Source organism: Octopus bimaculoides, chromosome 1 (genome assembly GCF_001194135.2).
Source record: "Octopus bimaculoides isolate UCB-OBI-ISO-001 chromosome 1, ASM119413v2, whole genome shotgun sequence".
Taxonomy (NCBI): domain Eukaryota; kingdom Metazoa; phylum Mollusca; class Cephalopoda; order Octopoda; family Octopodidae; genus Octopus; species Octopus bimaculoides.
In genome coordinates this window covers 165,616,914-165,632,796 of record NC_068981.1, presented here as the reverse complement: position 1 = coordinate 165,632,796, position 15,883 = coordinate 165,616,914, and the positions used below count along the sequence as shown (strand labels likewise).

Below are 15,883 nucleotides of genomic sequence, written 5' to 3'. Positions count from 1 at the left end.
CACTCCTCTATTAAAATTTTGCAATTATATTCTCCCACTTCAAAAACTACAAATGAACTCTCGAACTAGCTCTGTTTTCTGCCAGTATTTTGATCTTGTTCCATCCTCTCCACCATTCTCGCCTCCTTTCTTTGTCAATGGTCCTTTGCCATGTGGTTTTAGGGTGTCCTGTGGCTCTTTTTCCCCTCAGGATTCCACTTTAGTGCAACTGTACAGTAGTTTTCTCAATTTTGTCTGAGGATGTGTCCAATCCAGTTCCAGTGCGTGAATCTTATTTTGTCAGTGATCCTGTTGATACTCATTGTCATCTCAATTGTATCATTTTGGATTCTTTGCATGACTTTATTACACATATCTCTTTTATCTTTTAAGTCTCTGTCCATATACAATCATTGCATGTATGTTTATACAATCATTGCATGTAAGAATTGGTTGGAAAATGTTTAGGATGTTATTACTTCAACTGAACACAAATAAGTTTTCTTTAGAAAGGACAGATTGTATGATACCTGTGTATGAAACATGCTGTTGTACTGTAGAGAAACATAGGCCTTAAATGCAGAATAATTGTGAAAACTAAAAATAGAAGAAGTGAGCATTCTCTGCTGAATGTGCAAAGTCAGTGTGCATTAATGGCAGAGCATAAATGAGCAGAGAGAAAAAGTGAACACAAGAGGAATTAGATGTAGTACACAAAACAGAAGCTAACCTTGGTATGGTCATATGATACATATGGAAGTGGACAAAAGCGTTCCACACTCAAAATAAATGAACCCGTAGACAAAGGAGACTGAGGAAGACAAGGTGATGAAGACAGATCCGAAGTTGTTACCTTTAATGGCAAAGAGATGTCAAAGGATCAACCATGTTGAGTGGTGACATGTTGTGCAGAAAACCTACCTGCCCAATATATATATATATATATATATATATATATATATATATGGGTATCTTTAGATATATACATGTATAGGTATGCAAACTCCAAAAGTTTTTTTATTCTCTCTCTCTTTATTTCCTCATGTTCCTTTCTGTTGAAGAGCATAGGCTTGAAATGTAAAATATTTTCTCACCTTTCCAAGCATGAAACTAATACACTTGCTTGTTGTTTATACACCTGTCTTCGTCTTTTGGTTTTCTGTAAATTTCAACTATATACATATATATTGTTGTCCTTGCATACAGGCTGCTCCCTGCATCTCTCTCCAGCTGAGCATTCCTAACCTTGTGGGTGCTGGTGCCATGTAAATGCACCCATGCTGGTGTTGTGTAAAAGCACCTGGTACACTCTGTAAAGTGGTTGGCATTAAGAAGGGCATCCAGCAATAGAAACCATGCTAAAACAGACATGAAGTCTGGGCAGCTCTTGCCAAACAGTCCAATCCATGCCAACATGGAAAATGGATGTATGATGATGATGATGATGATGATGATGATAGATTCTCATCTCTTTAAGACCTCTCTATCACATCCACTCATCTGTCTGTCAGCCATGCCAGTTTCACATGTCTCTATTGTCTAAGCCTTTATCATTTATGCTTTTATTATTTACCTCTCAAATCACTTTCTCCTCTCCTCAATCTCACTGTAACTTAGGATGGCACTGGATGTTTTCCTCTTCACTGTATACTGCTTCCTTTCACCAGCACTCCAACTATCCCTGCCAACTTAGACACACTAGCTCTCTTGCCCATCTCATAAAGGACCATATCACATTTGCATGTACTCCACACTATACCTGCACTCCTCCCCTTGTCTTTTGGTGTCAGCATACATATTTACTCACCACTCGACAACCATTGCTCTCTCTCATTCATGTCATGCTGGTGCCATGACAAAATGCACCCAATGCACACTTAAGCATGAGGTCAAAAGGACTGTTTAGTCTTGTCAGAAACATAACACCCTCTGAAGCACCCAGTGGTTGTTGCTAGGAAGGACATTATCGAAACCAACCACAGATTCAAACTTATGAGTGAAATATGGATCTCTGAATTATCTAGAAGAGCAGCATAGACCCATCCAACCCAGCTTGGAAAGTAGATGCAAAACGATGATAATAATAGGATTAAATTTTATATATAATTACATAGAAACTAATATATAATAATGAAAATAAAAATGAATTATTCCAAGATATGGTGAATGTTCATAAATGGGTACCTTGTGTGCTTATATGTGTATATGTAAAGGACACACATTTTGCAAGTTATTTCCCAAACAGAATCAGCATTAAAAATCAGTGATATCAAAATATAGGACTGAGAACAGGTTAGATTTGACTTAATTTTAATAGAAAAGACCCTGGCTGTCCAATTTGGGAGATGAATATCTATTCCACTCTTAATAAATATAGTGAAATAGCAGTCTATTTATTTAAATACTGCTCCTTCAAATTACTTTTTTTTTTTTATAAATTTATAAATTTGTGAGTCTGCCATTATTGCTGTGTTTAAGTAACACACACACATAAAGGCCTCATGAAAGGCCTGTAATATGCAGGAGACCAATGCCTGTCATTGCTACAGATGGAGGAAGCAGGTTAAGGAGGGGGTTGACAGCTTTGAAAGAGCACATATTCTGCATGAAGAATTTAAGCGTGCTACTCAAAAGCGCACTGCTTGCATAGTGAATGGGGAAAGCTTGGTTTGCAATGTTTGTAGTCGTGTATGCTTTTCAAGAGCAGGGCTCATTAGTCACCAACGGATCCACAAATGCAAAATATAAGTTAGTCCTAGAGCACACAATGTTCTTGAGGGTCAGCAATGGTCTTCCTCGGTCAAAAGTGGACGGCCATCATATATATATATATATATATATATATATATATATATATATATATATTCACATACACACATATATATATATATATATATATATATATATATATTCACATACACACACATATATATATATACTTCAATTTCTCTTCTCATCTTGAACTTTTAACCTCACGGAAAGGTGCTAAATGGGTCTTAGTGTGCTTTTTAAGTTTATCAGTTCTTGAAAATGCTTTGGCACACACTTCACAACTATATGGCTTCTCACCAGTATGTATGAAAGTATGTCTGTGCAGATGATAGTTACGGCTAAAGGTCTTGTTACAAACTTTACACTTGAATGGCTTTTCACCAGTATGGATCATTCGATGGCGGTCTAGGTGGTAATTTCTACTGAACTGCTTACTGCAAATGTCACACTTGAAAGTCTTCAATGATGGAATGTCGCACTTATTTGGTTTAGCTGCATTAGGACCATGACTAACAACTTGATGGGCCTTCAAATATGACAACTCAACATATGCCTTGCCACATATATCACACTTATGATTCGCTACTTTGGCTCCCTTCTTATCTGGCCCTGTTTTCCGTCGTTCTATCTTCAGTTTTGGAATCTGCAGTGGAGTAACATGGGCTGGCTGTGTACAAACGTAGCTGTCTTTTTCTGACATTGTGTTGATGGAGGAAATGGTGAATTTGAATGCTGTTATGAAAAATGTCTCAGTCAGAAAAGATGGAGAATATATCAGCCACTGCTAACATTTCAGATCTGAAAAGAAATAAAAAAAACAAAAAGCAAAGTTAGTTATACAATTTCACAATGCACACAAAATCGTATAAATACACACACACACACACATATGGTAGGCTTTCACAGTTTCTGTCAGCCAAATTCATGCACATTGGTTGCAAGTAGAAAACAAAGGATAATGTATCTAAAACTACCTTATTAGTATGTAAAATTATATATATTATATAGTTTTATATATCTACTGAAAGATGATCCTTGATTGGCTGTTACATTTCAAAATGTTTGTTTCATCAGGCCGATTCATCAGCCTCAAAGTTCTTTCAGCTTGTGTCCCTTAGGCTGATCAGCTGGCCTGGGTGTTGCAAGAGGGTTAAATTATACTTCTATCAGCTTACACAAACACGCATCCTCCATCAGTCAATGAGAGAGCATCTATGCTATCACAATATTAATTGTATTAACCAGATGTCTCACCACATTAGGACACAAAAAAAAACAAACAAAAAAAACACACACCTTATCTTCTTTAAATGAAAAATACATTGGACAATTTGTCCCAGATATACAAAAAGATGAGATAGTCATGGTTGGAATGCCTTTACTCATAGTTTTGCACATTAGAGCTAACCTGTGCTAAAGTACAATAATACATATATTGTACATTCAACAGTATTGTGATGGTATTTTGTCAGGGAACCTCAATGAGATTTCAGCTATTCCTGTTCAATAGCTAAAGCCTTCCTGCTTTTATTATTCATTGTGGAAATGACTAATGACAGGAAAACCCAAAAAGGGAAAAGAAAAAAAGCACACTGTAAAGAGACCACTTTTAATAAGTAGATTTCTCTCCTCCTTTTCCATGTTGGTGTAAATTATGTCAAGAACTAGGTGTGAACTGTGACAGTTGAGATAGTATTTATATTAATGGAAAATTATATAAATAGGTGGCTCCCAAACTAACCTAGAGTGTCACCTTTCAAATGCACAACTGTGTCAGCAACATGAGAGAGAGAGAAAGCAGTCATTTAGTGTCTACTAGAAATAGAACCAAACCTTCCTCAAATCATACCCTGTTATCTTAAAAATGGATGGGCATATTAGATAATGTAATCCTAGAGTTTGTCAGTGCAAGAACATCTTTGGTGTTAAATCTGCTTTATCAGGACTGACATGCAGTTAAACAACAACAACCAAAACATTATGATATGATGAGGGGAGAAAAAAGCTAACTGACTATCTTGAATGACATAACAAGACTAAACTTATCACGTTTTTTAAGGGTTTCATACAGTGACTTCCACCTCCTTTCTAATATAGATTAGGCTTCATCTGTTTGCTCTGGAATCTAATAGTGATTTCTTTTGAAGAGACATAAGGTGGATTTTGCTTGGAAAGAGTACTTAGTCAAATGAATGACCCAAAATATTTGTGCATTTAGATACTGGGAGATATTTCAACTTACAACTTAGAGGAATGAAATATTGCAATATGTTTAGCCAAGTGAGTTCAATTAGCTAAATTGACACATGGATGAGAGCACTAAAATCACTAAGATTGATATTTACCAGTAACAAGTTTAAAGCAGATAGTTCTATGGTTCAACTCCTAGATAGATCAACTTATGGTTCCATGCCACCATCAATAATACAAAAAGTAACAGACCAACCAAAAGATGAACAGTCACTGTGGAGTTGAGATGTTCAGTGAACAAGATGCCTTGTTCACTGTATCACACAGTCATTGCTTTCGATTAAGCTTTAAACTGGAATGAAAATCCTATTGGAATTTCTGTGCACCTGTAAATCTTTTGAAACAACCATTTAAAATTACTAACTAAACACTTTTGATGCCAAACTACACAAGACTGACACTTTGATAAAAAAGAAAATAAATAAAAAACAAAAAAACCCTCTTTAATAACTAATATACACATCTATTCCTTGAGTTGGTGCCACATAAAAAAACACCCAGTACACTCTGTGGAATGGTTAGTGTTACCAAGGGCATCCAGCCATAGAAACCATTCCAGAAAAGACAATGGAGCCTGGTATTGCCCTTGGCCTTACAAGCTTTGGTCAAACCATCCAACCCATGCCAGTATGGAAAATGGACATTAAACAATGATGATGATGATGATGATAATAATATAACCTTCACTAATAATTTTATGCAATAATCTTTTACGCGCCAAATACCAGCCTATTAAAGAAATAAATATAGGAGTTATTCTACAAACTACAACCAAATTCTTAACTATTTACAAATTTATTTGAAACAGAAATATGGTCTCAAAAGAGTTAAGTGAATTGCTGTTTAATTTCACAGCCCACCTTAAACAGTGAATCTGCACTATACAACATGAATGCCTTCAACTACTTATAAGCTAGGATCAGACAGCAAATTGCTGTAATAGGTATTGATTTTCATTTGGAACCTTAGCTGATATAATGTTAACCCTTTAGCATTCACATTATTCAATCAGCAATAATGCTTATTTATTCACATTACTTTGAATTAATCATGTGTTATTTTTTAGCTTTGTGATTTTTATGAGGTAACTGCTAATTTTTAGAATGATATTGTAGGGTTGGTGTGAGAGGCAAGATCTGATCAGTTGGAGCATAAAACAGGTAGAATATTTTGGTTGGATATGGCTGGTTTAAATGCAAAGGTGGAGTGGAGTGGAGGCGCAATGGCCCAGTGGTTAGGGCAGTGGACTCGCGGTCATAGGATTGCGGTTTTGATTCCCCTGGGCGTTGTGAGTGCTTATTGAGCGAAAACACCTAAAGCTCCACGAGGCTCCGGCAGGGGATGGTGGCGAACCCTGCTGTACTCTTTCACCACACCTTTCTCTCACTCTTACTTCCTGTTTCTGTTGTGGCTGTAATTCAAAGGGTCAGCCTTGTCACACTGTGTCACACTGAATATCCCCGAGAACTACGTTAAGGGTACACGTGTCTGTGGAGTGCTCAGCCACTTGCACGTTAATTTCACGAGCAGGCTGTTTAATTGATCGGATCAACTGGAACCCTCGACGTCGTAAGCGACGGAGTGCCAACACACAAATGCAAAAGCATTAAAGGAACTTTGGTTTTGTTCCTTTGTGACAACCTGGTTTATCTTAGATTTTATATGAGTATGATTAAAAAAAAAAAGTTAATGGGTCTTTGCCAGTCCTTTGAAGAGATTGCAGTGAATGGTGTTTCTCTTGAACAGTTGCAAGTTGACAACTGCAAGAAAGGCATGGCAGAGATTGGATTCCAGTGAGGTGACATTCTAGAGAGAGGAAGGACTGATTGAAGCGGATAGTGGGGACCTGGTGGAGACATACAATATGGGTGCAAAGAGGGAGCAAGATGAATGATTCAGAAAGTGACGAAGCAAAAGTAACATAAAACCATATATTTTCTAGAAGCAAAGGTGGCTACTTTAGAAGCAGAAGAAAAGGTTGAGCGAAAAGATAGCATATCTTTGGGCCAGCAGTTCGAGTGAGTTGATGAGTAACTTTGTATGAACTAGATAGGTGAGGACATCAATAAATAGCAACATTGCTTCAGATGTAGGGTTGGTATTCCATTGTGGGTTTCACTTGAGCATTGTGAATGTGTTTGTGTATGAGTGCCTTGCTACTATTAAAGTTGACAGAGTGTCACAAAGTTTACTTAATCATGCTCTCTACCTCTTGAGTACAAATACTGCCAAGTGTTAATTTAGCCTTTCAAGTTAGGGGTCAATAAACAATTACTGGAACAACACATCATGTCAAGAAGCTTTATTTCTTATTCAAGATTTTAAACAAACACAAATCATCTGCTGAACTAAGGGGCCTGTTAGAAATGAGGATTTTGAGCTACTACTACTACTACTACCACCACCACTACTACTACCACCACTACTACTACTACCACCACTACTACCACCACTACTACTACTACCACCACCACTACTACTACCACCACCACCATTACTACTACTATTACTACCACCACCACTACTACTACCACTACCACCAAAACCACTACTACTACTACTACTACTACTACTACTACTAGCATAATCACCATCACAACAACAACAACAGAAATAAAAAAAAATAACAACCATCAACCACACTGTTGGAAAGCATTCAATGAAATGTCATATTTTTGTCTATTTGAAAGTATGCAGAATGTTGGTTGTAATGATACATCTGGAAATTTGAAGTTATTGTAATTCTATAATTGGTACAGAATGCACAGATAAGGTTAAGTATTCCAAGGTAGCTTATGCCCATGACTCCCCTTGTAAGGTGATAATACATCCCAAAATTCCTGCAATCAATAATATTAAGATATAAGAATAATGGCGATATTAAAGAAAACCAACTCTCTTTTGTTTATATAGTAAACTTAAAATAGGATGGATCTGAAAATGAACTTGAACTAATTTTCAAGATAGTTTAGCCATGATGTTTGGTCAAGAGCAATATGTAATCATTGCTGTGTAGTAAAAGCAGAAGAATCATAGGATGATTCCATGAGAATGTCTTGTTAAGGAATTAAGAAATATATACAGTAAACTCCTACATATTTGGCACCATTAAGACCAGAGAGTTGCCAAATAACTGAATATTCCTCACTTTTTAAATTACAATAACACAGAACAAAACTCATTAAAACTCGATATATACATCAGTATTATCATTAATATTCTGAATATAAGTTGAAATGAGAGACATAAGAAGAAATAAAAGTATAATTCAAATAAAGAACAAGTTTTATTAACTCAATAAAAATCAGGTACTGTAAATAGCAGTAAAATAAAATGCTACTGTGAAGCAACGATCTATTTCAGATACAGCAAAAACTCTGTTTTAGCAACAATTAAATAATTAACACAAATTAGCACAAATTCTCTTGCCTCTAATTAACAACACACTATTACTTTTTCCTGGGTGCTGGTTGCTTGAGGCTTCCAGTTAGTTGAATATCGGATGAGAGTTTACTATAGAAATGTTTAGAAATATTTAGACAGTATAAGAATACAGTTGTTCAGAATAAATATAAATTAATGAAAGGCAGAGTTAAAAGGATATTCAACATCATCATTTAACATCTGTTGATGACGATGATGAATATATTGGTTAAGTCTGAACCTAAACATATATTTGTATTTGCTAAATAAAATAATAGAAATAAGTACCCTGTAGAAAGCTTCATTTGTTAGTTAAATTTGATAGCTCAGGAAATAAAATTCAAATGGTCCTTAAAAATGGGTTAAGGAGGAAAGTTTTCCAAATGCATGGCTTTGGGTTCAATCCCACTGTATGGCATCTAGAGCAAGTATATTCTACAGTAGCCCACCAGGCTGATCAAAGCCATGTGAGTGGATTTGATAGATGGAAAGTGTAAGAAGTCAGTAACCAGTCTGGCACCTGTGCCAGTGGCATGTAAAAAGCACCCTTTGAATGTTGGGCCCCATGGTGGTGATAACAAGTGACAGACTGTTGGCAATATGCTGTGCTTGAGAAAACTTGTCAAGTGAAATCATAGTTGTGGCTGATCATGGCACCTGTGCTGGTGGCATATAAAAAGCACCCATTACACTCTTGGAGTGGTTGGCATTAGAAAGGGCACTGAACTGTAGAAACCATGTCAAATCAGACTGGAACCTGGTGTAGCTCTCCAGCTTTCCAGTTTCAGCCAAACTGTCTAACCTAGTGTTTCTCAGCCTTTTTACTTTTGTGTAACCCTTAAAATAAATTAAATGTCTCAAGGAACCCCTGCACAAAAAAAATTATATACCATATCTTTCTCATATTTTTTTCATCGTAGTTCATGTCGTAAATATCATATAGATACATATGTATATATATGAGGAAACCCCCTTCGGTCATGAATGACCATGGGATTTGCACCCAGAAAGTCACCCTCCAAGGCACAAGTCCGGGCAAAGTTGTTTGTGGAAGGCCAGCAGTCGCCCATGCATACCAGTCTCCTTTCTCCACACCACTGATGTTACCCAAGGTAAAGGCAAAGGCTGATACAGCTTGGCACCAGTGATGTCAGAACTCATTTCTACAGCTAAGTTAAATGGAGCAACATGAAATAAAGTGTCTTGCTCAAGAACACAACACACAGCCCGGTCCAGAAATCGAACTCACAACCTCACAATTGTAAGCTCAACGCTCTAACCACTGAGCCATGCGCCTTCACTATATACATATATATATATATATATATATATATAAGGTATTCATAAATTACAAACATTACTAAATATATCCCTAATGGTTGTTATATTTTTGAGAACATAATAGGTTAGATAAGATGATGTCTATATTACAATAACCAATAGTATGTTGTGCATGTATAGTAATATTACAATAATGAAATTAGCATTAGCTTATCTCACTCTCTTGTGGAACACCTAAGAATCTTTTGCAGAACTCTAGGGTTCCAGGGAACCCAGGTTGAGAAATGCTGGTCTAACCCATGCCAGCATGGAAAGCAGATGCTAAATGATGAAGATGATAATGATGATATCTCCCATAAGAAAGTCTTCAGGGAATCAAATGGTAGTACATAATAGTATTATTTGAATTTTCTGTTTAGAAAATTTCTGATAGGAGATGTTTCTCCTACATGTACAATTTTGGAACACCTATTAGCAAATGAAACATGTATAATGGGGAATAAATAGTACAAAAAATTTTTCCAATTTCTTATTTTAAGATATTTTGCAAAAAAAGATTTTCTAGAATTTTCCACTCTTATGCATATAACTCACACAAATATAACATATCTTTTATCTATTACTTGTTTCAGTCATTAGGCTGCGGCCATGCTGGGGCACTGCTTAGAAATTTTAGCTGAAGGAATGAATTGACCCCAGTACTTCTTTTCTAAATCTGGTATTTATTCTATTGGTCTCTTTTGTTGAACTGCTAGGTTACAGTGACATAAACACACGAACACTGGATGTCAAGAAGTGGGACAAACACAAGCACAAAAATGCACACACATTGATATATACTTATATATACACACACAAACACATACATTTTATACATATATATTATATATATATATATATATATATATATATATATATATATATATACACACACGATGGTTCTTCTTTCAGTTTCCGTCTAACAAATCCATTCACAAGGCTTTGGTCAGCCCAACGCTATAGTAGAAGATACTCGTCCAAGGTGTCATAAAGTGAACCTGGAACCACGTGGTTGGGAAGCAAGCTTCTTACCACACATCTAGATACAGATTTTGAATATTGGAATAAGCAGATGTGCTTCAAGAGGACACAGCTTGGATTCAACCCTACCTACATTATATATGTGTGTGAGAGTGAGACAGCAAGGAGGCAGAGACTGGACAGTGTGGGTAGGTGGGTGAATGTAAGACATTTTTCTGTCCTTCAATACTACTTTCCCCAGTTGAGAAGTCTTGTCCTGCAGTAACTATGCTGAAATAAACAGCAGAACTTGGTGTAGTCTTCTGACTTGCCTGTTCCTGTCAAGCCATTCATCTGATGCCAGCATGGAAAGTGGTCATTACATGATGATGTGAGGATGATATGGTGCCTTGTTGTAGTCAACAGCAGAAGTGTTAAGACTGGTCTCTCTAGTGGTGTAAAGTACTTGTGGTGGTGCTATGTAAAAGTGCTCGTGCGGTACCATGTAAAAGGGCCTGTGCGATGCCACATAAAAGTGCCTGTATGGTACCACATCAAAGCACCAGCACACTCTGTAAAGTGGTTGGCATTAGGAAGGTCATTCAGCCATAGAAACCATGCCAAATCAGACTGGAGTCTGGTGCAGCTCTCCAGCTCTGGTTAAATAGTCCAACCCATGCTAGCATGAGGAATGGATGTTAAATGATGATGATAATGACGATGATATGCATGATAGTGTCTCCTTGCCTTGATACTGTATGATAGTTGTAAACAAGTGTCACTGTCATGCAAGCAGTGTCTTTCATTTCCAGTCTTCTGTGAAAACATTTCTGGTCATGAGGAAACATTACCTATCTCAGAAGCAAGTGAGAGCCAGTGACAGGAAAAGCATCCAACTGTAGAAAATCCACGTCAACAACAGTTGGTAAATTTGACAAATGGGAAGCAAGTTCATCATCATCCCCATCATTTAACAGTCATTGTCCATGCTGGCATGGGTTGGATGGAGTGACCAGGGCTGGCAAGCTAGTGGTGCTGGTGGAAAGGGGGGGGGAGGGGAAGTACCAGACTCCAGTCTGATTTGGCATGGTTTCTATGGCTGGATGCCCTTCTTAATGCCAACCACTTTACAGACTGTGCCAGGTGCTCTTAGGTGATACCTCACAAATGCTTTAACATGACACCGCACAGGTGTTTTACACCATCAGAAAGATTAGTCTTAACACTTCTGCTGAGGAGTACGGGTCTTCTTGAGTATGGCCAGGTGCCAGGTATCTCAGTCCTTTGTCACGTTTGTAGGTGTAAAGCAAGAGGAAAATATAAAAAAACTGAGGTGTTGTCCCAGCATGGGTACTGTCCAGTGACTGAAATCATCCTCATCATTTTAACATCAACTCTTGCATGCTAGCTTGGGACAGATCGAATTTGCTGAGGCAAATTTTTTACGACTGGATACCCTTTCTGGCACCAACCCTCTCTTGTTTCTAAGTACGGCAATATTTCTCTATGAAGGCTGAAAGCTGGCAGAATTGTTATTACCATGCTGGACAAAATGCTTCACAGCATTTTTCCTGGTTTTATGTTCTGACTTGTTATGGTTGTCTCTACAGATATTCTGTAAGAATTACAGCCAGTACTAACTTTTGTTACGTTCCATATCCAAGACATCAGATGTAAACAAACAATGAGATCGAAGATCAAAAGAGGGTGATAGGTATATATGCCATATTTCAGGAATTTTTGCTTCTTCATCAGCAATGTGTTCATGCATGATTAAGGAGTTAGATGGGTGCTGATGAAGGGGCAAAAAAAACTCCTAAAATATGGCATATATGCCCATTACCCTTTTGTCAGGAAGAGCATCTTGGCGTTAGGAAGGGCATCTTGGCGTTAGGAAGGGCATTCAGCTGTAGAAACTCTGCCAAATCAGATTGAAGCCTGGCGTAGCCATCTGGTTCACCAATCCTCAGTCAAATCGTCCAACCTATGCCATCATGGAAAGCGGACGTTAAACGATGATGATGATGATGATCTCATTGTTTGTTTAGATCTGATGTCTTGGATTCGAAATATAATAAAAAACAGTGCTGGCTGTTATTTCTATAGAATATCTGCAGATACAACCTTAACAAGTGAGATGTAAAGCACACTAACACAGTAGAACACAGTATTGACTTATAAAAATGTTTAATATACTTTACAGTATATTATGGCTGCATAATGAAATACTGTGTCCCTACAAGTCATTAATATTTACATTCAAAGTTCAAATGCCACCAGGATTGACTTTGCCTTTCATCCTTTAAGGGTTAAAATAAGTACCAGTTGAGTACTGGAGGGTTGATGTAATCGACTTAACCCACCCCACTGAACTTATTGGCCTTGTGCCAAAATGTGAAACCAATATTTCTCCATGATTGAGTATCTCTTCAATGAGGATTGGAAGTGAACGAAACTACATCTATGAAGCTGACATTTGTTTACAATTATCACACAATATCAAGATGAGGAGGTATATGCTCACACACATCTCTACACACATACATACTTATATACACACACACATGATGGATGTCTTTCAGTTTCTGTCTACTGAGTCCACTTTCAAGGTTTTGGTCACCATGGGGGATATATTAGAAGGCACTTGTCTTAGGTGTCATGCCTTGTGATTGAACCCCAAAACACAAAGTTTAGAAGTAAACTTCTTAACCACATTGCAATATCTGTGCGTGAAACCAGTAAAAGAATATGCATATATACGTACATGTATGTACATACCTACATCTACATGTATATATAGATGCATATCTGGGTACAGGACGTTACAAAAAAACATGGAGAAAATAAGAAACAGAACATAAATAGAGCACAGAAAACACAGGCCACATAGAGAACATTTCCTTCATCAGCTGCCACCATTCTAAAACTAAGTGTTTTGAAGAATTAGGGCAGCACGCATTGTTAGAATGGCTCTTCCCGCAGAAACAAATTAAATTTGTAACACGGAGCTGCTGATAATCCTGCATGTAACCAGTTTCTGTAACAAGACAACAATAAAATGATAAGTCAGTAGCTTTGATTAGAAGGGAAGACCTGAAGATAACTGTAATACCACAAGAACAGGCTCTGACAACCAGATACCATCACCGCCATCATTTAATGTTCGTTTTCCACGCTGTTATGGGTTGGCTAGCAAATACTGGGCCTGATAGCAAACAGAGCAGCCATTTCAAAGCGTTGCTCATCAGGTTAGGGCCCCAGTTGCCCCTGGTGGTCAGAATTTGCTAGAGAACAACTTCTAACAATTTCAACAGCAAACAGTGATATTATAAAGGGAAGGTACAATAGGAAGCAGTGCATCATCAAGGCATCAAGTTATCCTTAGACAGAGGAGACTCGATCTGAATGCTTGCAACCGAATAGATTTTGTCAAAGGAACCCAAGGGTCAGATGGTTGTACTAAGCCAAGAAAACACATTATGTCACCATCCCATAAAAAGTGGAGCCATATGGTCTTATCGTGGCACCTATATTAAAATGCAACCACAATGATATTTTTATTTTTTACAACGGCATAGAGACACAAATTGCTAATGGTGGGGATAAAACCGATTGAATAAACTGTGAAAGGATGAAAAGTGAAGTTTACACCACAGGGGGAAGGACGTAACTAAATGTTATTAATAGTATAATCTTACATAGAGAAATGATCTTAGATTTCAAGGTGGCAGAGGGGAGATAATAGCATTAACTAGAAGCATTACGAGAGTGATGTGGTTTCATCAACACCAGTTTGAAACCGGGTCTTACTACCAAAATGCTAGAGCCACATTAAGAAGGGACGTACATCGTAGATTTTTAGTCCACGGAAGGCTGTGATACATATGCATTTTTCAAATTAACGATGTGTAATCAAACGGCTCTTTATGATTATTCGAAACTCGTTCGCGGTGACACAATGATAGTTAAAATACATTTTAAAGCATTTAAAATATATATGTAAATAACCCAATTTAATTAAATACAAGAGACCGAGTGCGAGAGAAGAGATGACAGAATGTAGCAGACTCAATAACCAGGCACAATTTTTCTTTAGTTTAAATATTACAATAATTTCATACATGCATTTCAATATTTTTGCACCATAAGACTCGACGCAGCACACGGTTTTAGATTATATTTATGCTTATAATAATTTCTTTTATTAAAAATAACAATGATTAATCATTATTTCTTTATTTTAATAACAATAAGGTTGGTTAAGGATGTTCTTTCTTTCATCAGAAGGAAATGATTTAGCATGATTGCAGAACTCTCTTATCTAAATAGATTATTGTAGTAACATATACATACAAATAATTTTTTAAGAAACATGCATTTTAAAAATAACGTCTTAAGTATTATATATATATTATCTAAAGAACTAAAACGAACAGAAAATGTATCAAAACAAGAACAACGCTGCAATAAAAAAATAATTCGGCAACTAAATAAATAACCACAAAGGGAAGGGGAAAGACATTTAGACAGAAAGCAAAAAAAAATCTACGACTGAAAAAGGAAGGAAGAAAATATACATTACAGATGAAGGGGAAACAACGATGTTAAAGGGGAACTAATAGTAACAAAGCAATAAGGAATACGTTACCAGGTTTATATAGTAGCATTATATCTAATGTGATAAAACGACGCCATTTATTGCAGTGAAGAAAGTGTAAAGCGATGGAGGCGGTGTCGAATTTTATGTTTACCCTGATGTAATTATTCCTTTAAACTGTGTCATTTAATCATTATTATCGTAAAAAGAACGATGAAGTGCTAAAAAAAATTAACCTGAAGTGCCACATTAAAATTCTAGAACTTTTAGTTTCGCAATTGATATTCTTGCTAACTACTTTATCTTTTTTTTTTTAATTTTCTTTTCTTTTTTTTTTTACAATACGAGTTACATTTCGATATTAATTTTAATTAATTATAACATCGTCACACTTTCTAAGAGAACTTTGTAACTAGTTAAAGAAAACCACTTAAAAAAGAAAAAGAAATTTTAAAAGTAGTTTGCTGCTTGCAAAATTTATAGCTTTTAACTGGATACGCATTACATTTAATTTCATCTCTATATATTTGGAGTTCAATTTCATGCAATCGACTTTGCCTTACATTCCTCTGGAATCAATAA

At 36.5% G+C, this 15,883-nt stretch overlaps 1 protein-coding gene across 1 annotated transcript; it reads right to left on the bottom strand.

Moving 5' to 3' along the window:
- Positions 1-2,059: 2,059 nt before the first annotated feature.
- LOC106869310 (zinc finger protein 468) lies at positions 2,060-15,519 on the bottom strand. The gene is made up of 2 exons (XM_014914996.2): positions 15,353-15,519; positions 2,060-3,549 (listed from the first exon to the last, which is right to left on the bottom strand). Exon 2 carries the CDS (start codon positions 3,449-3,451, stop codon positions 2,933-2,935), a length of 519 nt encoding a protein of 172 aa, XP_014770482.1. The 5' UTR covers positions 3,452-3,549; positions 15,353-15,519; the 3' UTR covers positions 2,060-2,932.
- Positions 15,520-15,883: the final 364 nt, after the last annotated feature.

Bases quoted from the DNA above. Each gene is read 5' to 3' on its own strand.
- LOC106869310 (XM_014914996.2), bottom strand. From the start codon at position 3,451: ATGTCAGAAAAAGACAGCTACGTTTGTACACAGCCAGCCCATGTTACT.